At 33.1% G+C, this 25,459-nt stretch overlaps 1 protein-coding gene across 2 annotated transcripts in view; it reads left to right on the top strand.

The window, feature by feature from the left end:
- Positions 1–25,459, top strand: part of LOC115881777 (adenosine receptor A2b-like) — a 169,596-nt gene that overhangs the window by 76,081 nt on the left and 68,056 nt on the right. For both annotated transcript variants that reach the window (XM_030899425.1, XM_030899433.1), the window contains exon 2: positions 17,024–17,734. In XM_030899425.1, the coding sequence (XP_030755285.1) occupies positions 17,163–17,734 (572 nt within the window). In that variant the 5' untranslated portion in view covers positions 17,024–17,162. The remainder of the gene's footprint in view (positions 1–17,023; positions 17,735–25,459) is intronic.

Below are 25,459 nucleotides of genomic sequence, written 5' to 3'. Positions count from 1 at the left end.
AATTAAACTCCATGATAAAAAGTAATTAAGAGTCTATACAAAACACAAATTGTCCCACCATTTTTAAAAAACATTATCTAAAACAGAATACTGGCAAAAACTCTGAAGGAATTTAATTTTACAATAATTCGACAAATCAAAACGAAATCAAACCGTAAAATCACAATAAAAGCGTCTCTGAGTGACAGTTAAAAATCAAATTTTATTATTGTCAGATATTGACATTTGCGTTTGGTTAATATTGACAGTTTTAATATTTTGCGCCTCTGCATCTTGGAGGAAAAACATGGGAAAAACTATTTTTAATGAACCGTCATTTCCATTTAAGTTTCCCAGCCATGATGACAATGAAAAGTTGGTTTCCATAACAATGTATAATTTGTACTTTCTAAACCGTATAAAATTGTTATTATTTTGGAAACACGTGCAACTTTTAATGCGCATGCGCAAAGTAAGGTCCTCGGAAAAAACAAACCTATTGAATGTTTTATAATTGCACTAAAAAGGTTTGAAAATGGTATGTCGTGATGTTGGAGACATGTTTTTTAATGCTAAACTTATGGCGTTGATTTATTCATGTAAGTATACCGTGCTGGCAACTGTTACTTTTGGGTCGGCATTTACATGTGTGGAAGTAATTCGCATAGGGATCTTATTAAGTCGGAGTGAGAGAAATGCGACCGACCGACGCGACGCGCGACGGTGTGCTGTTGCGGCGTTGCCAATACGCCTTTCCCTATCAAGTAAAGTAAAATCACGATCGCAAACCGTTTATTTTTAAACGACTTTTTTTTCAAGAGATAACTAGATGATCTGCTTCTGAGCATCTGAAATGGAATTATAAGGATATCGTTAGGGTGTCATTTTTTTATAACGAGAAAACGTCAGTAATCGTGATAATCACATAATAAATTCAACAACATTTTTAACACATAACACACCATAACTCAAGAACCACTTTAGATATTGAAACTTTTTTTTATTTTCAAGTTCGGATATTTTACAATATGTTTCCATAAGAAAAATTCGATAAGGTTGTTTTTTTATTCAAAAATTGTAGACAATCCATCCATTTACTTTTAGAGCATAGCAATTTTCAGCAATCTTGTAATTTTTTTATTGATAAAGATTTTCACATACTGTCTACAAAGAAAATACAGCAGAAATGTTAACAAAGTTCTTGGAAAAACTACAATCTATTATTTGTAATAGATTTCGAGATATCGATTTTTGAATTCAGAGTTCTAATAGCGCGACCACTATCGAACACCCACTCAATTCCACTTATTTTTACCAAAAATGCAAGTGTTTCTAGCTTGCACTTAAAAAAATTCAAGCTATAGGGAAAATTACAACGACTCCTTAATAAATAAACAAATTTAGTATCACGAGACGTAGTTAAATCGTGAAGCTGAACGCATGACGTACACCTTTCCCTAGAACTTTAAGTACTGACAGAGGTATTGATTGGGTCGACCGGTCAATTGCGACAAATCTGCTATATCCCCTTCCACGTGTCTTGGCGATGTGCACAGTTTCTCGGTTTGTTTCATACGTTTGGCAACGTGTTTACTGTCCTCTCTTTGTTCAGTACATTATAAACGCATTGTACTCTTTTTACATACGGAAATCTCGACCCAAGACTGACCTTTGTCAGCCCTTAGTATATGATCTAGGATAACATAAGATAAGCTCAGTAAAAACTGACAAATTCACAAAATTTCTAATCAAATTCAAATGTGTCAAATGTCAAACAGATCTGTCAAGGATCCCCACCCTAGGGCCCTTTGTCCGTCTACCTTGCATGAATACATGGATAACATTATACTGTTTCCTTAATCTTTTTATTCAAAGGTAAACATAAATAAATAGCGGACGTTTTTTTCTGAAGTTTAAATTTTGAATTTTGCCAGATATAAAACTGAGCTACGTTCGCTAATATTTGACCACCCTGTACTCAACACGGGAAAACGATAGTTATTAAAGCAAACACTTTCGCCTCTCATCTTCCCTATCGGAAATTGGTCTTTTAAGCGTCTGGCATTCGGTCGCGCCTAAAAATAGCACCGACACTAATCAGAAATTTGATTAATAACGTTCGGCTTTCGCCTTGGAACTTATCCAATAAAATATCGAAGAACGCGGCTAAAAAGAAGTAATTTGTTTCTCTCTCGCTAAAGTCCTTGTTCAGAGGAGGGAGATCAATGTGAGGAGGTCTCTCTTAAAGTTACCGGTGGCTATTAAGAATCTATAAATTTTATTTCTAATTCAGAGCCACCAGTATCTAGGTCAGGGTAATAAATATCCTTGGTAGCTGAAAAGTCGATGGTGGAGTTTTTGAAAAATTGTATTTTTTATTAAAAACGACGTACCTATACTATATTCTAATCCTTTTAACGCCTTCTTATTGTTTACAGAATTATTTCTTCAATGAAAACTAATATTATTATTATTATTCTTTTTCTTATGTCACACGCATATTAGGGATGCGCGAAAATAACTGATTTTTTGAAAAACCAATAGTGTTTTACTGATTTTAATAGCTGATTAATAACCGATAAGCGGTTGTTCGGTTATTTTTATTCGGTTTGTAGTTAAACCTAATAACCGTTCTTTCAGTCCGTAACCGAAAATCGATTATTTTATTTTTACTGACGCCGAATAGAGTCTGTGTATACAGGGTGAGTCTTAAATAAGTGCAAATATTTTTAAGGGTAGTATACAGGGTGTCCCAGGCTGAGCGTGCATTAGAAGTTTCTAGAGAACCACAATATCTAGATCGGTGATTTTTTGCACATCATTGTTTTACAACGAGATCTATCGATTAAAAATATTTTCAACATGGCGGCACTTCCGGAAATACCGAAAGTTGACAGCAACTTTCTTATTTTAAATGGGTGCCCCTGTTTTTTATTACATACTTAAATTCTCTGTAAAATTTTATGAATTTTGATATTAAACACTCTATATCTAACATTAACCGTTTTTGAGAAAAAAAAATATTTAAAATTTTTGGACGAAAAAAACTACCTGTCAAAAAAATTTGTATAGCATAAAAGTCAAATTTAATGATTACCACAGCCACTGTGTCATAATGAGAAGACATGTGGCTATCTATTTCAAAATTTAAATTGTTCAAATGTCATATAATAATGGCGGTAGCTGTCATAGAGTTAAGCGATTAAAAAATTATCATAAATCATTTTTTTTCAAATGGAAACCCACTTTTTTTACTTCACTAGTGCAGAGGTTTTCAAATTCGTTACATTTTGAGTATACATGTTCCTATACCTAAAATAAATCGTTTTTAAGTTATTTAAGATTTAGTTTGAAAACAATCTAGAAAAATATATTTTTCTAGATTTCATCAAACTTCCTTTGACATTAAGTGTCAAACAGTCAGACAATTTATTTCCATCTCTCAGAAAACGAATTATTTGAATTTCCTATATTACAAATACTGACTGCCTTAAAAGTTTAATAAGTGTATTTATAAAAGTATATCTCGTATTTTCGCTCTTTAGTGATATCTAATAGTTGATATTATTAATAATATACCGTATGATCGAAAAAAAAACAGAGTTGGCTTGGAAATGATGATCGATAACATACTGCTTTTTAAATAAAGTATCACAATATAACATGGCCAGATCTATTATTTTACATCACTTGACGTTTAAAGTCATAGGCTACTGGTTAAAATCAAGAAAAATATAGGCTTTAAAACTAAATTTTAAATAACTTAAAAACAATTTATTTTTGGTATAGGAACATGTATAGTCAAAAAGTAACAAATTGAAAAACATTTTCACTAGTCAAATAAAAAAAGCGGGTTTCCATTTGAAAAAAATGATTTATGTTAATTTTTTAATCGCTCAGTTCCATGACAGCTGCGGTCATTATTATATGACATTCGAACAATTTCATTTTTGAAATAGATAGCCACATGTCTTCTTTTTATGTCACAGTGACTGTGGTAATCACTAAATTTGACGTTTAGGCTATACACATATTTTTGACAGACAGTTTTTTTCGTTCAAAAATTTTAAATATTTTTTTTCTCAAAAACGGTTAATGTTAGGTATAGAGTGTTTAATATCAAAATTCATAAAATTTTACAGAGAATTTAAATATGTAATAAAAAATGGGAGTACCCATTTAAAATAAGAAAGTTGCTGTCAATTTCCGGTATTTCCGAAAGTGCCGCCATGTTGAAAATATTTTTAATCGATAGATCACGTTGTAAAACAATGATATGCAAAAAATCTCCGATCTAGGTATTGTAGTTCTCTAGAAACTTCTAATGCACGCTCAGCCTGGGACACCCTGTATATCCACCACAAAAACACGATAATGAGTTTCTTCCGCGAAAAAAAAAAATAAAAATTTGAAACTTTTTGAAAAAGTTTTTTGGAAATTTTTTTAGTTTTTAGTTAAAAAACATTATTTAATTTCTTGTTAATATCGCAACATAAGTAGTAGATTAAATTTACAAGAAAGAAAATCCAAAAAAGATCCAGTGGTTCCCAAAATTTAAGAATTTTTTTTTGGAAATTTTCAAAGTAAAATAACTCGGTTATTTTAGATTTATTTGAAAAACAAAAGATAAAATGATTTTAAAGATAAAATGTGATTCTTTTATCGAGATCTACTAGCCCTGAAAATATTTGCACTTATTTAAGACTCATCCTGTATATAAAAACAAATTCAGGTGCTACGTGAAAAATAAAAAAACATTGTCCGTAGCGCCATCTAAATATAAATGATCTATTGACGTAATAGAAGCCTTGACGGAATAGAATTGTCAGTTCACAGCTCTTCATTCCGTCGTCTAAACTAACTCGTATTTTTTGAAGGTTTTTTGCTTAGAAGATAAACTTTTATCCATGTAAAAGAATAATATTAAATACCTGAAAATGTGTATGCTGTCTTTTTATATTTTTCTTTCTTTGGGATAAAGTAGCTAACTTTTCTGGTCTTGATGGCAGTTAAGAGTTCCCGATCTTTATTGAGCTGTCCAAGAACTTCTTTGTTGCTTGTATGTTCGGTCCAAGAAATCCTAAGGATTCTCCGGTAGCACCACATTTCAAAGGCTTTTATTTTATTTATAATTTCGACTTTTAGCGTCCATGTCTCACATTCGTAAAGATGAGTGGACCATATATAAAAACGTAGTGTCTGCAATCAGGTTCGCACTGACAGGTTCCTATTAGTGAGCGTGTTATTCAATTTTTTGAATATTCTACGTGCCATTTCAAATTTTGCCTTTACCTTTTCCTCCCATCTATTTTCACTATTAAGCCAGCTTCCTAAATATCTAAAATGTGGTACTTGTTCAATATTGTGTTCGCTGATTTTTACTGGGATTGGATTAATTTGTATTTTACCCACAAACATCTATTTCATCTTCTTAAAATTTATATTAATACCTCATTTGCAACTAGCTTCATGTACTCTATCTAGCAGCGTTAGCAAGTCTGCCATGCTTGCTGCGACAATGGCGGTGTCATCTGCGTACCTTACGTTATTTATGATCTCGCCTCCAACTTTAACGCCTTCTGTCCTTCTGGATAGAGCCTCGTAAAAAATGTTCTCTAAATAGAAGTTGAAGAATAACGGTACCCCTTGTCTTACTCCTCTGGAGAACTAACCTCTAGAAAACCGAGTTATAACTCAAGAAAGGAGGAAACAATATATCTATAAGGTCGCGGTGATTAACTTTCCCATTTAATCTCTCGATGATTAGATCTTGCTGTCCTGCTCTCTGGCGGCCTTGGCTCAAGACAGCAAGTATTACTACAAGTATTAATTTACAATAATTATAAATATTAAAATTGGGAGTTAATGGAGTCGTATATACAGAAATTATTTCGGCAATGTATATAAACAAGAAAATAGCAAATATAAGCGAATATAAACGAAAAGAAGAAAGAAAATAATAAAAAGTGGCGTATTAGAGCTAGAGGGCAAACCAATTTGTGGCGAGTGAGGCATATGAATTTATAAAAACAAAGCAACTTTTTACTTTGCCGTTCATAATTCTTTCATAATATGGTTTTTGTAGATTGCTGTAGAATTGGCAAAAATAAAATTTACGTAAAATTGTTCGCATTAATCAAACTGCTTTTAATTCTACAGTGTCCGACAAAAGTGCGTAGCTCCTAAAATAAAAAATTTGAAAATTTTGTTCAAGTGCAAACCTAAAGTATGTACGAGGATATGTTTTAGGAAAATGTTTCAACTTCTATAAAATGGCTCAAAAATGTGTGAGCGGATAGGGATAATTTTTTTTAAACGGAATATATTATTGCCATTTTTGGTTTCCTTTCAGGTCACTTTACATGATCCTAAGATATGAGTAAATATATTTCGATAATTTCAGAAATACAAAATATATATTTTTCAACCTTCCTTTAAATAATTATTACAAATACAAAAACTGTCCTGAAATTAAAATTATATTAGATATTCACTTTAGATAGTTTGCACTTACTTTGCTATAAATATGGTATTCGTAAATTATAGATGATTCAAAAATTCTACGCTAACCAACTTTCTAAAATATAAAATATTTTTAACACCCTGTATATTATATTTTATTATATGGAGAGTTAAAAAATGAACATTTTTTGTATTTAAAGTATTTTAAGACTTTTAATGGTTTTGCAGATACCCCACGTAGCATTATTTCACATGGTTCTTTCACGGGTAAAATACGAGAGAAAAATTATTGGGTGGCTTTGATAAAAATTTACTGTGGAACATGCCATATGACTTATAAAACTGCGAAAAATTATTTTATATTTTAGAAAGTTTGGCGTAGACTTTAAAACATATATAATTATAAATTATTAGTGTTTGCTATTTAATTTAATTATTCTGTTATTATTTAATTATTCATGGTATTGAATTAGTTTCGGTCACTTCCTGTTTCACCGGAAATGACTACACTTATGACCTTTTTTTCCATAGCAACTGTTAAAATTGCCTTATATCTATCAAAAATAGTAGATAAAATAGTACTTTAACCGCAAAGGTAGATTAAAAATGATACTTTAACAGCGAGGATAGATTAAAAACTTTATTTCTTCTCGCGCGTTTTTTAAAATTAATTCTCCCGAAATTAATTCACACGCGATTTCATCGCTCGTGAATTAATTTTTTCCGTGGACGATAAAATTCCAATTTTTTGTCTTGTATAAAAAATAACTATAAATGGTATCCTCGGTCAAGGATACTATATATAGATAAGGATAGTTCAATTCCTATCTTCCTGCACTGTCAGTTTTTTTACATCATCTAAGGACCGAGTTGAAGTTGGCGCTAAAGATTTTAGACAGTGACAGTTATTTTTGCGTTTGACGGACGAGCGCACAGTGCCGTGGAAGATAAATTTAGTGGGACAAAACCGTTTGGTTAGAAATAAGCCAAAAATATGTACTGATAAGAATAAATAGTAGTAGACATTCCAATTGATATAAAAAAGCATGAATATTCTTTGTATTTCGATACATTTTTATCAACCAAATTTGGTCGTTTTCTGCTCAGCAAGGCAGAAATCATACGAAAACAAAATATTTACAAGTGCTTATACATTTTATTCCAAAGCCAAATTATGTTGAAGATTGCCAGAGGTATGTACTTTTCTACTGTACGTATGCTATTTGTTAAAATCCTTCGTGCCTTTGTTCTGTAGGTATCAAACTTTCACTTTTTTCAAATATCGATATATTGAATGATGTAGATCTTTTGAGTTATCAATAGTTGCCAACACAGGTAGCCACAGTCACAGGAAGTTCAAGCTTACCAGGTGAATGCCCAAAAGTTTCATTTCAATCGGATAGACAAAACAAAATAAAGACTCGTTAAAGGGTTAATTGAATAGCATTCAAAAGAAGAATTAGGTTTTGCAGGTACTATGAGCTTTAGGGCTAGTGGGAGTAAGGATGCTGCTATAATTGTTGAAACCTTAACTCCATCGAAAGGTACTGACTTTAAAAAATTAATAGCTGCCCATACACGGAAAGGCCCGGCTTTCGGACTTGGTCTTGAGACCGGGGCTTTCACCCAAATTACCATAGCGGAAATATATCCGCGGACTTTGCCTTTCACGCAAACCTATGGTATTTGGGTTAAAGGCCCGGACCCAAGGCCAAGGCTGACTGCAGGGCCTTTCCGTGTATGGGCAGCTAATAAATGACACCAATAGTCAGTTCGGCAATTTTCCTCAAGACAAAACCATCCAAATGATATTCTAGTTAAATAAAGCATGACGATATGCTAAAGTCTTTTTCTACTTTCTGATAATTTATAATAAAATTAAATGATCATTACTAGTTTTAATAAAAGTTTTTCTTAGATACTTACTATATATGAATTTACAATTACCAAGTGTTAAAATTAAAATATCTATCTTATATTTATTATTTTCAAAATAAAATAGAATTTTTTAAAATAAAATATACAGGGTGTCAAAAGATTACAGAGTAATTAAAAAATAACTGCTAAAGAGTTTTTTGTAAGTATTTCACCTGATAGTATAATTTTATGTATTTGGCAATAGTTTATACAGTACGGTTTTTGTGTGTCATGTACGAATAATATCATAGTTTTATTATCTTGTATTTATTTATTTATTAATAAATTTTATTCCCTATTATATGTTGCATATTATTCCTATTTTATGTTATTCTCAGCATATATGTTCCATTGAGTGTTGTGCGACCTGCAGTTTCCTGATATGTCCGTTTTAAGTGTCATGACTGGTAGTACACATTGGTCGAATGTTTTATTCTTTAGATAAAGTGGCATTTTTGATTTGAATATGATTGGGTTTCTTCCATAAGTACTCCATGCCCCATTCAATTACTCCTACATGAATTAGATATATAAAAAAATAAAACCGGTGTTTATTTTTTACTTTCCACTATGTATTTTTATAAAAACAGATAAGAATGTAAATAGCACAGTGAAAAACTTTTAGATAAAATCAACCATATGACATAAAATTGTGCTCTTGCTTACTTTAGTTTTTTTTATTTATTTAAACTTTCTTTAACTCCAGTGCACTTTACCATTCTTAAGTAATCGACTTTTCGTTGCACTTCCTTTAACAGATTTATAATTCAAAAGAGCGAAAAGGGGAAGGAAACGCGTTACAGGTCTGTTGACCTGAATGCAAATTAAAACTTCTTTCAGCAGAAACTTGCCTGCAGAGAGGTAGGAGTGTACAATTAAGGTGTGTTTTTGCCAGCTCTAAAACACAATGGTTCTCTATATTCTTCAATAGCTAAGCATTTCCCGGGTTATTTCATTTATATTATTGTCATTACGCGATTTATGAGGGTAGTTTCCTGTTTATTACTTTGAGGAGGCGTATTGTAAAAACTTATAAACCCACTCTAAGCTTATTAAATATTATGAAATAAACAATACCAATAAACGTTTATAAGATAATATTTTTAACATTTTTATAGAGATATTCGAGAAAAAAATATATTTTTAAATTTGTTTTATATATTATAAATTAATTTATTTTTTTGTAAATAAATGTGTCTCATATTTTCTTATGTTATGATGGTTGGTTCAAGTGGTAAATACTTTTTAAACCACTCACTCTGAGACCTTATTTCTAGGAATGGTACAATTAAAGGGTTTATTGTAATAACATGATAAGCCACTCAACTAGAAAACAGTTTTATTAAATAGTAACTAGTGTTTTTCTTGCCTTGAGACAATCCAAAATTAATCTATTTGAATCTTAAACAAAACATCAGTATTTGTTGAGATAAAGTCGAATCTAGTCAAATTACCCAAATCATCAGCGAATATATCTTTAGAAGATCAAAAGTAATTAATTTCAGATTTAAATAATTGTAATAGAAAAGTAAATATTTAAAGAGAAATTATTATTTTTTCCCTTACAGCCTTTTATCCAAAAAAAATATTAGATAAATACTTAGCCAGATAAACTAAACTATCTCTAAAACGTCTTCAAATATATGTTTATTAATAGTTAAATTTCTACCCATTTTTTTAAACTGCGTCTAAAGTCTAATAATTCAGAATAATTGTGGATTTGTGGCATATCATGTTAATACAATAAGCCCTTCAATTAGAATGTTAAGTACTTATAACCATTCGGTGGCATTGAGAAAACGGATGTCTTCCGTTATGCTCTTCCCGGCATGATTTTCAAGATTGTAGTATCCCGAAGCTGTAGCCTTCGAGGAAAAGATACCCGGTCCTACACAAAGCAGCACAGCGGCATATGCTTTGGGATCCTTGCAGCTTTTGCAATCTTCATTAAAAGGTATCCAGGGAGAGCATTCTTATCATGCATTCATATCTTATATCTTGTTTAAAAGGTGTCTTCTATTTATCTTCATTAAAAGGTATAAGAGAGTAAAATCTTCTGATGTTCAGCAGCTCCTTCGTTCCACTCGATGTCTCTATAGTCTGAAACCCAAAACCAGTTTATATCGTATCTACTTGCCACGTAGGTTATCTTGTCGTATATATTTACTATTTTGGAAAATATAGTAGATGGCTGCTTGACTGTCATTTTGCCACGCCCTTTCTTAATCTGAAGTTCAATAAAACACAAAGTTTACTTAATCTGAATGAGTTGCATAGAGGCCACTAGCTTTTTAATTTTAACAGCCGGGTGGTCGGGGTTCAAAGATATTAATAAAAGGGCGCCACGAGATTATACTCTATGAACTCGGCATAAAAGATGTTACTATTAAGTAGACTTCAACACTAACCTCGAACTGTTGAGTGCAACTATCATGAACTTCAAATCTTACTATAATTATTTGTACTTAAGTGACTCTAACTTAACTATGAGACTAGACTGCAAATAATACTACTAAAAATATTTAAGCAATTTATTGAAATATCAAAAAGGTTAAATGTATAAAGAAAATGATGAAATGTATATGAAATGAGGTAAAGTTTAAATCGATAAGAATAAATGAAAAATGGAAATGGTCTAAGCTGTACTAAAACTAAGACGTCATCCCCCTTAACTTAAACTAAGTATGCTCTAAGGGCGCAATACAAATAGCAAATCTAAACCTAACTAAAATCTAAACAGTCTTACTCTAGTCGATGTGATATACTTGAAAACAACTCTGAAGTTCCTCCGGGTGAGCTACGGTGTATAGCTATGGGGTGGCTACAGCAGGGTACAGCAGCTCGGTGTACTGTCACTGGAGCCCGTCAGCAAACGTACAGATACCAGGCAGGTGTAGGACTTCAACAGGTGACATAAAAAACCCTAAATCATATTGGTTGTTTTAGAAAAGAGCCTCAATTTTAGAACAAGGACGAGCACAACGTGTAGGAGTTAATAAAGGTAATAAAGAAGGACTAATCAAATCTGAACTTTACCTCAACGAGGGTTTATGATGTCCAACGGGTAACTCTACACACGGGCAACAGGAACGGATGGAATTCTGGACTGTTCTGTGCTGTACGGTCTGGATCGGTCTTCTTGCTCTACAATTACGAATAACCAAATAAGACTTAAGAAAGATAACACTCAACTAATCTTTCTACACCACGTGGGCATGGAAAAGTCGAAAACCAGACAACAATATGAACAAAAATCAGTTGAGCATTGACTTAGAATAGGCAGAAGAATTATAGCATACCTTGGAACTACTCGGGGACTTCTTGGGCACGTGGAATCGAAATATCGGTCGGAAAATTCGGCTATTTAATCCCTTGACGGAAATTTGGTCGGTGGTCCATACAAATTCAATAAAATCCAACCACGTCTCTGACCAAATATGTTTCGGAAGCCTTAATCCTTCTTTACGAAGACCTGCTATTCACCAACAGGGAATGCTTCACGAAACGGCAGCCAGTTCTTCACGACAACACTCTTCACCCGGGGAGTACACAAGAAGTGATGCAAGGATTCGATTTCCTTCACAAAATCAGATTTCAACCGGAAATCTCCCTCCAGGATATAGATAGAGAACTATATATCTTGACCAGTCCAACTCACAAAAAGGCATAAATAAAAAACGATGTTCTAGATTGTTTTCACAGCTATCTTCGATATCCGGTCAATGAACGAACTAAACTCACAAATTCCCACAATTAAATGAACGAATTGCACACTGCGATCCACATCAAAAATAACCAATTTAACTACGAAATTTTATTTGATAATTATAAAATTTCAATAACCGAAACAAAGGATAAATAAATCCAAAAACATCTGATTTGATCTGACAGTGACAAGGGACAAGTGATGACCAAAGATATAGAGAGATGGACAAAAATTCTAATGCTGGGCGGTATCCAGTGACAATATTCTGTGGCTATATAATATCGCGGTGTATAACGGGTTGCATAATCGTAAAATTTAAATAAAATAATATTTAACCATAAAATTATAGTAAACATGATGCCAAAACAATAGTTATTTGCGATAATTTATGAGCTAGCACACAGAGGTCGTTGCGAGGAAATTTGACTGTTACAATTTTGCATATCATATTGTTTTATAATTTGTTTCTTATATTTTAATTCAATTTATTTTATTGCAAATAAATGTGCCTCATGTTTTCTTATGTTATGGTATTTTGGTAGTATCTGTGAGATAAAAAATGCACTTTGTGGCGGGTTAATTTCTGTAAAAATGGCTGATTATTTCATCACTGAAAGAAAAATCTAAAAAATAAAAAAAAAATAGAATATGTCATTTCGTAGAATCCAAACGTATTAACTGAAGTACTACGGGTTTAAAAAACTTGATATAAAAAATACAACAGCTTTATTAGCTTACTTATTAGTCAATTTGTTTATATATTCTTGGATATAAAAACATTCTATTATTGCACTATTTTTAAATGCACATATTGTTAACTTTTAATATTTTAAATTATAATAATCTGAAATAATGTATATTAAAATTTAATGCAACTGTTATGTATCAGTATATCCAAATGCTTTTATTTGCATTTTCCAACAATGCACTTTCATATTAAAGATTAAAACTATATATCCGCTTTATCTTATTAAAAATGGAATCAAATATATACAGTGGTGGCCAAAAGTATGGAAACTTTTTTAATTTGTCATTTATGCTGAGAAATTAAAATATGAAATAAAACGACTTATATAATCGTGACCTACAAATAATTTCCTACAAAACCTAATACATTTAAATAAAAAATTACAGCTTTCAAAAAATATATAAAAAATTATGAATATTTTCTTGGTCAAAAGTATGGAAACTTAAGAAGAATGTTTATTAAAATACAAGATAATATAAAAATTACCAATATTTAGTGGAATATCCCTTTGAATTAATTACTTCTCTACATCTTCGTCGCATCGAATCGATCAATCTCGTACAATATTTACTGGAAATGGCCGCCCATTCAGTTTTTAGTACTTCCCATAATTTATTTTTATTTGAAATAGAATGGCTTCGAATTTAGCTATCCAAATGGTCCCATAAATTTTCTATGGGGTTAAGATCCGGAGACTGTGAGGGCCAATCCATTGGAACATTATGTTCATTTAACCAATTTTGAACAAACCGAGATTTGTGCTTGGGATCATTGTCTTGCTGGAACAACGATCTGAGTGGCATTTCTTCATCAGCATGAAGCAGCATATTATTGTCCAATATGCCTTTGTACAAAAAACGATCCATTATCCCATCAATTTTAACAAGAGGACCAAAACCTGAGCGAGAAAAACACCCCCATACCATTATACTCCCACCCCCATGTTTTACTGTGGGCATCTGGTACTTATATACTTATTATGGCTGTACCGTGTACCTTTTGGTCTTCGGACATAACGTCTCCCGTCACTACCAAACAGTTGAAACTTGCTTTCGTCGCTAAACAGTACAGTATTCCATTTCTGATAAGACCAGGTGAGATGATCTTGAGCAAATTTAAAGCGGGCCATCCTATTTTTCTTTGATATTAGTGGTTTCTTCACCGCAACTCTTCCAAAAAGTCCCATGTCATCCAACCTTCTCACCGTGCGTGCAGACACCGATATTCCCCTTTCACCCATTTCTCGAGAAATGTCTGTGGATGTTTTTCTTGGATCTCCCATTGATATTCTCTTCATTACTTTAATTGTCCTGCACAACTTTCTTGGCCTTCCTGACTTAAAAGCTGTTGAAACGTTCCCTGTTTTATTAAATTTACGAATTATTTTCGAAACGGTGCCTTTTAAAATGTTTAAATTTTTACTTATTTGAATTTGTTTATAACCGCTCTTGTATAATTCAACTATTTTATTTTTTAAATACGTAGAGAAATATTTAGACTTGGGCATGATGTTTATATTTATCTGAAGCAAATCATACCGTTTATTAGCTTAAACTAAATAATTTTAATGTATTTATTTATGGTTTCCATACTTTTGGCCATAAGAAATCTATTGTTCTCCTACAAAAACTGCTAAACAGATTTCTTCGCTGTGTAATTTTTGGAATACTTTTATTTGCTGATAAGCTGTTCATTTATATTCGTGAGAGTTTAAGCATAGCAATATTTTCTGTGATATTTTAAAAAGTAAAAAGTTTCCATACTTTTGGCTGTATATTACAATTAAAATGTTAAAAACATTGAATTATTTTTTTACCTATTGATTTACCTTTTTATTACTAATGTACGTAGTAAGTAGTAATAGTCTAAGAGCTGGCTACATAAAAAAACCTTATCATTGTAACATGGCTAATTTTTTGTGTGAAGTATCCTTTTGTGTAGCCATTATGAAATAGTCATGTCTGCCAGCGCGATCCCGGGGCTTAAAGCGGGAGCGGCCAATCGAAAGGGTGAAATTTTGACACTAAAAATATTATAAGATACATGAGTGATAATTGCGAAAATAGCTTTTATTTATTATTAAGAAACGTGGAAAATTGTTGACAGACATTTTTCTAGTCGCTAAAATGCCGACAGACAACGCGAAAGAGGCATGAAATTTTAAAAATTATTAAAAAATAAAATTTGAAGAATGAAAAAAATTATGGCATATTTGCATGATTGGTGAAATGTCATATTTATTTATTTTAAAAGCCGTATGCAAAAGGACAGACAAAAAGATCGTGGCTCAATCAGCTGCAGACAGTTATCAAAAACGCGATATTACTCTAGCGCTTTATTCAGGGAACTCTGGCCCCCTCATCCATTTAAGTATAGATAAATCATAATAATATAATATACGATTATATTATAAATATATTTTTTTATTATTTCAATAACGATTTTTTTGTCTGCTCTTTTGCATACGGCTTTTTAAATTAATTAACAATAAACATGACATTCCACCAACCGACATGCATGTATGCGATGATTTTCTTTTGTCAAAATTCTTTGCCTCTTTCGCGTTGTCTGCCGGCATTTCAGCCACGAGAAAAATGTCTGTCAACAATTTTACACGTTTCCTAATAATAAATAAAAGCTATTTGGCAATTATAACTCGAGTACCTTATAATATTTTTAGTGTCAAAATTTCACCCTTTCGATTGGCCGCCCCCGGGATCTCGCTGGCAGACATGACTATTTCACAATGGCTACACAAAAGGATACTTCACACAAAAAAATAGCCATGTAACGATGATAAGGTTTTTTATATAGCCAGCTCTCGGTCTATAATACGCTTATTACTAATTGCTATATTTTTCAAGTTTTTCTAACATATAGAAAAACTTGAAAAAATATAAACATATTAAATTATTTCGTACTGACAAAAATTTCAACTAAAGCTCACTAGGGTTACCCTTAATTTATGTACCTGTTTTGATTAACTCAGTCAAATATTTAAACAGGCGTTATACAGGCCTAAGTAGTAGATCCGATTATAATGGAATAGGACCCTTCTCAAAATTAGGAACAGTGTAGTCAAACAAATTACAAATTATTAGATATTTGCTGCTTTCTTCCTAATCTTTCATACTATATACAGGGTGTAAATGAATTAAAGCGAAAAAAATCAGATAATTATTGGTTAAAAAAAATTATGTCAACTATGTGCGCTATGTAGCCTACCCATTAAATTTGGTCGCGAACTTTTGACGTTTCGTACGTCAAAACTAATTGTCACAGTGACAAGTGTCGTACACGGTCACCGTGACAATTTTAGGAAGTTTCACTTCAAAAATCCACTAGGAAAAATTATATTTAATTTTAAAGTATATGAAAATTTTGGGGTGTCTGTTTTTTGTACCGGTCAGAATACAGTATATCTCCGGATTGTCTTGACAAGAAGAACACTTTTTTATTATTGGCATTTTCAGAAAAATGTATTCTACATAAAAGTTCTCGCTTGTTCTAAAATGGGTAATGCCGTTTATACTTTTCCAAAATTTCATATCGTTTTAGAGAAAATTACAAAAACATGAGAACATGGTTGAATTTTTTTGAAGTCCTAAAAATAAAAAAGGCGTTTCTATGGAATAAAATTTGGATTCCATTCTTTGATAGATGGTTAATATTAATTTTGATTAACGTCATATTTTTGCTGTTGTTAAAGTATTACATTTTCCGAGAACCACTATCACCCTTTCCGTAGCATTGAACTAAATAAATTTTGTGCTTTTTTAACATTTTAAAACAGCAAAAAATATGACGTTAATTAAAATTCTATCAACAACAATCTATCAATGAATAAAAACGAAATTATATTACCATAGAAACGCGTTTTGATTTTTAGGAAAAAATTCAACCATATTTTCATGTCTTTTCTAATCTTCTCTAAAACGGCATAGAAATTTGGAAAAATATAAACGGGATTAACCATTTTAGAATAAGCAAATTTTTCTTATGAAAAACGCATTTTTCTCAAAATATCAATAATAAAAAAGTTTTTCCTCTTGTAAAGAAAATCCAGGGACATACTGTATAAACTTGAATATGACAGTGCCGTTTGAAATATATTTTACAAAAACCATTGAAAGATCTTTATATACGGCTGAAAAAAAACGCTGTTTTATTTTAACATATACTTATTAAATGTAATTCCGTTTATTTTTCAGATGAACTGAAAGCGGAACCCGAAACACGATCATAATTACAAACTCAGGCACCACCATCACCAACATAACCAACCTGGTCAACTCAACAACCTTCAGCATCCTCCCCACCATACCAATCCGCTTCACCAATGTCTCTTCAATGGACGACCTGCTGTTCAACTACAGTCAATTGGCCCTCATCGGCACCAACCACGCCGACTTCACGCCCGATAATCTCTCCGAAGTCAATATCAGCCGATCCGTCACCAGGCTGACGTCACCGCTGGCCGTCACCGTAGTGGTGCTGCTCGTGTTCCTCCTCTCGCCCATGATACTGATCGGCAACTCGTTAGTGCTGGTCGCGATGTACCGCTTCAAACGTTTGAGGACGCCTAGCAATTACCTAGTGATGTCGCTGGCCACTAGTGATATGGGAGTGGGCATGTTTATGCCGGTAGGGTTTTATCTGGAACTGAACGGCGCCGATTCCTTTCCCGGGTATCAAGTGTGTTTGTTCAGTTACGGTGTGGTGATCAGTTTGTGTTGCGTGTCGGTGCTGGTGATGGTAGCGATTGCGGTGGATCGGTTCACGTCGCTGGCCAGGCCTTTGAGGTACAATAACTTGATAACGCACTCGGCGGTGGAGAGATACATTGTTATATTTTGGATTTATTCGAGTTTGGTGGGGTTTAGTCCGTTGGCGTATGCGGTTTTAGCAGGATCTAATAAGAGGTAAAAGATTTTTGTATTATTTAGAAGAAATCGTATCTAGGTCTAAGAAATATTGGTTTAGATAAAATGAAGTCTCTCATAATAATGTTTGCATCATTTACCATATTAATTCTTTTATATTTCTAAGAGATATTTTAATTTTGGATTAGCTTTTATGGTAATTTAGAAAGTATACCTTTTTTCTGTGTTGTGCTCTTAAAGCTGTAGTCATTAAAAACTGCAATCTGCTGAGGAATAACCAAAAAGTTGTCTTATTCTATTACAGTTAATATTTTTACTATATAGGGTACGGCAATAATACAGCGTAGTATGTACGAGGATGTATTTCAGGAAAATAATTTTTTTACCCCTATTGGGTGGCTCAAAAAGTGTGAGTGGACTGGGATGATTTTTTTAAATGGAACATACTGTATTTTATTGCATTTGTAGCTTTCTTTCAGATTACTTTATATACTTCTAAGATATGAGTAAATATATTTCGATAGTTTCAGAGATATTAATAAATAAATAAAAAATATATATTTTTCAGTCTTTCTTTCTTAAAAAATTGTTAAAAAATATACAAGAGCTGTCCTGAAATTAAAACTATATTAGGTATTTACTTTAGACGGTCTGTACTTACTTTGCTATAGAGGTGTGTAGTTCGTGAACGAACTAGTTCTAATGAACTATTCTGACCCTGGAATGAAAGGAACTAGTTCCTGGTTTCTCAAAGAACTAGTTCCTCAGGACCTATTCCGGGATCGAGACTGTGACCGATATAGAATAATATGCGACGGCGACGGATCGGCTAGTGCGCGTAGCCCAATGGTAGGCAGGAGTGGGGAGTGCCAGCCGTACGTTATCGGATCCGGACCTAGAGGAACTAAACTAAATAGACTAGTTTACGCACGAAGGGATCGGGCCAGCGCGATCGATGCTAGGCAGGAGTGAGGAGTGCCAGCCGTATGCCGTATGTTATCAGATCCGGACCTAAAGGAACTAGAGGAACTAAATAAAAGACTAGTTTACGTATGGATCAGCCAGCGCGATTGATGCTAGGCAGGCGTGGGGAGTGCCAGCCGTATGTTATCGGATCCGGACATAGAGGAACTATTAAAAGACTAGTTCACGGGAATCTATTCAGTCGGCAGATCAGAGATATAACAGAAGGCGACCGCCGAGCCGGTGCGGCGTAATTACTACAGAAAATTGTCGTGGATACTGTTTTTGATTTTTAGTTTGTTTTTTAAATATTTTATGGGAATGTTTCAACTTAGGTCCCTAAAATTAAGAAATATTTTATAAAACGAAGTAGATATTCTGAATTTTTAGACAAAAATAAAAAGTTTGAAGTGAAAAAAAATGCAATTTTTCGTAAAATTTTTAGTAATATTTGCCCCAATTGATTTATGTTATAGTTTTTTAAATTCTGATTTGAGTTGTTTTTATTTTTTTTATCTGCAATAAAACTTATCCATATATTTTTAACATACACAATTACACGTCTCGTTATATCTCCGTACATTATAAAAATTATACAGATCATACTGTGAATAGTTCTGACTGACAACGAAACGCATTAGCAAGCAAGGGGGATGTCAATGTTAGCCGGGAACTATTCTGAACTAAAGACCTAGTTCAAGGAACTATTCCTCTGGAGGAACTAGAACTTAGGAACTAGTTCCTCCCAAGGAACTAGAATTCCCACCTCTACTTTGCTATAAATATGGTAATCGTAATCTTATAGGATGTTTAAAACTCTACTCTCTAAGTGATATGATATTATTTCTACGGGTAACTTAAAAACTTCACTACATATATTGAGTTTGTAATAAAATAATTTTTTTAAGTATATCTTTGTAAAGAGAACTACTGCTAGTTGGTTTTGAATGCAAAATGTGAGTTTTAAAAAACTATATTTTGAAACTAAGTGTGAAAATTATTCAATAAAAATAATATTAAATTAAAATAATTTAAATGTCAGTTTCTGCAACGGATTTTTGCCATCAAATGTAATAAAACTTTTGAAGCATAGTACTAAATGAACATGGTTAATCGATGTTTATATTCAGGTAGAAACGTATTATTTTAAAACAAAGTTGATGGAAAGTTCCGATATTGCTTTATCACACGCAATTTATCCTGTAGCAACAAAATAATCCTGTTAAGTAATAAGGTTCTCAGTTACATTTAATAATTCATAGAATTTTTACCGATATTATATACCATTCAAATATATCACAAAAGTAGACTGAGTGTCGTTCCTTTATAATTTCTTTTAACAGTCTGGATTTCAAATAAATTCTTTCAATATTAATTATAAACTAAGATTTCTTAATTATAAACTAAGTTATGGTTTATTTTTAAAACTACTGTGTCTGAGAATTGAAAATACTTTTTTCCATTGCCATAAAAATGTTTTATATTAAAAGTGCAGTAGTAGCTGCTATGCAAACAGAATTACTTTAAAATTTATTTTAATAAGATGATCAATTTATTTTAACACAAATATCAATTTATCAAAAGATTTTAAATGGCATGTATCAGGAAATCAGTGCCAAAGTCGTACTATTAGGTTTTTTGTATAGTACCTGTTATATGAAATATATCTACATATTCATACTTAAGCATAATTTTGAGTGCTTTAAAAAAGTCAGTCTTTGACGTCTCATTGAATATCATAAACTCATCTACCGATCCATTATTTTTATCTATTTGTACGACTACTATTGCTAGTTCAGTTTGCAGGTCATCTGGTATCTTAAATCAGCATAGAAATTTCTGTCTACAAGCCAAATGCTACAGGTACTATTTCAAACCGTACTGGTACATATTTAACAAACAAACAGAGGTACTCTTTAAGCAACATCAATGAAAATCAAAAAATAAATTATTTAGCAGGCTTTTTAGAAGTAAGGTGATCCTCGTTTAACCATGTAAAATATAAGGAAATATTCTCTAGTTTCGTTTTCATGCTCAAGTTATGATTGTAGAAAACCCTGTCTTTTAATTTCCAGAATGCTCGTGAGGCGCTGCTTATTTCAGAGTGTGCTGAATTCCTGTGCTGAATTTCAAAGTTTTGGCCTTTTCCGAAATCAATCTGCTGAGGTAATTGAATTCCGCCACTTATTCCAATAGTTCTTTGATTTTTATTACATTGTTGTGATCTTCCGGGGGAGTGCACATGATTTTAGTTTTATCGATGTTCACCGTAAGGCCCAACGCCTCGTATGCCCAGGTACATGTGTTCAATATTTTTTGTAATAATTGCTGTATCGTTTTTGCAACTAGAGCGCAGTTATCAGCGTTTTGAAGTTCTGTGATGAATTTTGTACGTGTTTTTTCCCTGAGTTTTTTATGTTGAACAGAACGCCATCATATCTGTCTCTAATGCCGATTCCTCTTTCCTGCAGTTTGCTGTTCATTATAACGAAGAGCGCCCCAAGTAGCATCTATCTGACTTCGAACTAAATCTGACCTGAAGCGACGTCAGACTTTGTGCAGATTTAGGTCGGGTGCTGGTGATACGACCGGTGACGTCGCTTTCCTATTAAGAGCGACGTCGTTGGATCCGAGTCGGTAAATCCAACGATCTGTCGACGTACAAAATAACAACGTACCATTTTTATTAATTTCCCAACGTCGTTCCCACGTTAGCTTGCACGACGTACATATACTTGAACTAGCCCGACGTCTACCCGTTGTACGAATAGGATACGTCTCACTGATAATCCCTAAAGTAACGTCCAATTATATTTTGTTGTATTTTATGTTCACATTTATAACCTAATTTACATATCTCTATTTACGTCCGTAAATACAACCCATTAAGTAGCATTTGCGACCTAATGAACATCATGAACATAACCTAATAAAGAGTTTTTGTAAACAAACTTAATTTTTGTATTATGCCTAAAAAACACTAAAAAGGCATTTAGACATTCATCTACATTTTACAGAAAGAGGTCGAGGCTTTTGCAAAATAATAATAGTAGTAGTGATGTCTTGCCGCCACCCATAAATGTTTTTTATCCGGAAGAGATGCTGCATTACACTGGTGCATTTTAATTTCATTTTTTAGCTTAGGAAACCAGCAGACCCCATCCTCCTCCCACATGTGAGGTTAGGCTTAAAAAAGTGGCTGCCCATTTTTTTTAAGGAGAAAACAGAAACTAAAATATAGTTGCACAAATCCACAAATCACTGATACGCAAAGTGAGGTTACGTGGCGTACGAATTATATACGTCATAATACGATTGACGGTCTCCGGTTTGATGACTTCGGTCGTGTGAGACGACTAATGTTGGAGACCCGGTCGGAATTGGTATATTGGTAGTTCATATTAAGTCGGACACAGAAATCCGCCATTATTAACAAGTATCCGATTGTCAGCCATTTTAAAATCGTTTTTTGTTTTTAAAATTTATATTCACATTTCGATTTCTAGCAGAATAATATTGATAAGGTTGAGTTTGGGGGGAACCACAGTACAGTTTTATGATTAAACCAGCTAGAAAATTAAAAAAATATTTTGCGAGTTACTTTTTATAGAAATTTTTATTTCATAAATCTACCTAATTTTGAAGGCGCTTGTTGTTTTCCGGAGTATTTTAATCAGATATATAAAAAAAGTGACTTCCGTTGACAAAACTGATGTCTGGATTAATGATACAGAATTATTATAATATGAGATTAGATAGGCACTTATAGTTATATTCGAGGAGTGATTATGAATCCATTTATAATTAGGTAGTTTGGTTAGGTTTTTATGTATTCTTGGTAGCAAATATGAAACCAAACGTAACGTAAGTGCTTAGAGACGAATTTTAAGTGACTAAAATCCAACGTAATATGACGTTAGTAATTGGTAGAATTACATTCCCTATTAGGTCAGATACCGACGTCGAGGCGACCCGAATCTGTATTCCCCATTTAGGTGCAAAAAAGGGTCGTCAGGCGGTCGAACCGACGTTGGTAACCGACGTCGGGTTTATTGAACGCGACATATACCCGACGTTAGATAACGTCCAAATGCTACTTGGGGCTGTCATGAATATGTTGAATACGAGAAGCGCTAAGACACACCCCTGCCAACTCCTGTATTTGTTAGGAAGAAATCGCTAGTGATCCATGATGTGACACTCTTGACTTGTTGTTATGGAGGCTTTTACACACTGTAAGAAATTTGTTGGGTACTCCGAACTTTTTCATAATTGCCGATGGTCGATAAAGGCCGATGAATGCAACATAAAGTTTACACTGCTACTCTTTTACTTTAGGTTGGAGAACAGAGAATATGGAATCGACGGCGCCGCGGTTGGTACGAAAACCCGTTTGCGATTCTGGGAGGATTTTTTTCTATATGTGGGTGCAAGCGGTTTGACATCATTTTTGTAAGAATTTTTCCTGCGATTGCCAATAGTGAAATTCCCGTGTAGTTTTCGCACTTCCTTTATTCTTAAAATAGAAAACAAATTTCTTGCAGTAGAGGTATATAATAAAATTATATAAGGATTCTTGCCACTTAACTGCTAATATAGAAATTTAATTCTACGCTGTGTTTGTCATAATGCGGATCAACCTGCTCTCACTACCGGTTTCGGAGCCCTACTCCATCATCAGGTGAGCTTGGGAGATCCACAAAATGACAACCACAGAGTAGAGATAGTTAATTCCGACATGTCGGAAAGTATCGGTTAGATATTAAGTCCCGAACGGGAGATAGCGGCCTGCTTGCAATGGTAGACTTTCGTACCACCGAGGCGCAATTGGGAGGAAGGCAAGCCAATTTCAGGCAAGTCAAAATGGGAGGAAAAAAATTGGAAGGAAAAAAAGCCTTTTATCATCCTTTTACTATCGATAGTTGCGCCTCGGTGGTACGAAAGTACTACCGTTGCACGCAGGCCGCTATCTCCCGTTCGGGACTTAATATCTAACCGATACTTTCCGACAAGTCGGAATTAACTATCTCTGCGCTGTGGTTATCATTTTGTGGATCTCCCAAGCTCACCTGATGATGGAGTATGGCTCCGAAACCGGTAGTGAGAGCAGGTTGATCCGCATTATAACAAACACAGCGTAGAATTAAATTTCTATATTAACAGTTAAGTGGCAAGAATCCCTATATAATTTTATTATTTATTCTTAAATATATTCATTATATTCGCGTTGCAAAAGTCCTGAGGTTCTTCTTCGCTTTCCCATATGACATCGAAGAGAGCCTTAAGATTTTATTTTTAATACTTGTATTTATTATTAATACTTGGGTGACATAGCGGCAAAAAATAACACAGCGGAGAAAAAAAAGCGCCGATTTCCGTATTTAAGAAACACTGAATCCGTCAGATTGCTTCAGTGAAACAGAAAGGTGAACTTAACGTAATACTCGCCTTTGTAATAGCGGAATTGCATTTCTGCAGGTCTTTTGTCCAAGTAAATTCTGAAATGTTAAACTTATTCCCAATATAAACACATAAAGGTCGTAACGAAAGACGAGAAGCTATAAATTCATGAGAGATATACATTAAATATCAGGTTATACAGGGTCCTGGAATAGTGCATTGTGTTGGACATGTACCGGGTGCTTCTCGAAAGTGGTTCACCCCTATAAATTTTTTATTTTTTCGGACAAAAAAACGAGATTTGGTATTTTAGCTTATAACAAAAATCATGTTTGATTGACATGTTTTCAATCAATCAAATTTTTGATTAAAAGTTTTTCAGCAATTTGATCACAGTCATGGAACTACTAGAATTTGAAATACAATTTTGTAAGAGAAGATGTCAAAAGTTGACATATGACATACAGGGTCGCTAATATGTATGGGAACTGTCGATTATTATTAGGTAAAATATAAGGGGTACCGCAAAAAATTAAATATAAAAGTTATAGGGCTTTTAAATATCTATTAGCGGGTAATATTAAGTTAAGTATACAGCGTTGGTCATAAAGTCGTGGCACATCAAAGTTTCATTTTTTAAATGAAACCCCCTGTATATTATTGCATATTTTGGTTCTTCCTTCAATTCTAAGCAAAAATCGAAATACACACAATGTACCTCATACCAACCGTTTCCGAGTTATTGACTTTTGAATATATCACTTAAACAATTCGATTATAATTAATTTCGATGTGTTCGGTTTCATTTAATGATGCCATTCTGCGGAAACTGTGATACTTAATAATATTTGACATTAGTTTTCAAGTTAGCATTTATAGATGTATAAAATGAGTTTATATCAAGTCTGGAAATTACAAAATTTTATTTTAACGTTTCAAAATCAAAACTTTATAATTCGTAAATAATCGTTGAATTTAGGTACATTATGTGTACTGCGGTTATGTACCTAAATTCAACATATCAGCGACCCTGTATATCATTCTATTCAGAATGTGGGTTTGCGATCGTGATTTTACTTTACTTGATAGGGAAAGGCGTATCGGCAACGCCGCAACAGCACACCGTCGTCGGTCGCATTTCTCTCACTCCGACTTAATAAGATCCCTATGCGATTTACTTCCACACATGTAAATGCCGACCCAAAAGTAACAGTTGACAGCACGGTATATTAAATTTATGTGTGATAATTAAAAAATACAACTAAAATAGCGATGGGAACTATCGAATGAATTAGACTATCGAACTGATCTATGGTTACTGAATGAATGATTTCAACTGTCGAATGGTTTTATTCGAATAAAATCATTCATTCATTTGTATACTAAAGCATATGTGACAAC

The sequence above is a fragment of the Sitophilus oryzae genome, unplaced genomic scaffold (genome assembly GCF_002938485.1).
Source record: "Sitophilus oryzae breed Bouriz unplaced genomic scaffold, Soryzae_2.0 scaffold_1111_pilon_pilon, whole genome shotgun sequence".
Lineage (NCBI taxonomy): Eukaryota > Metazoa > Arthropoda > Insecta > Coleoptera > Curculionidae > Sitophilus > Sitophilus oryzae.
This window is presented reverse-complemented; position numbering and strand designations above follow the sequence as displayed.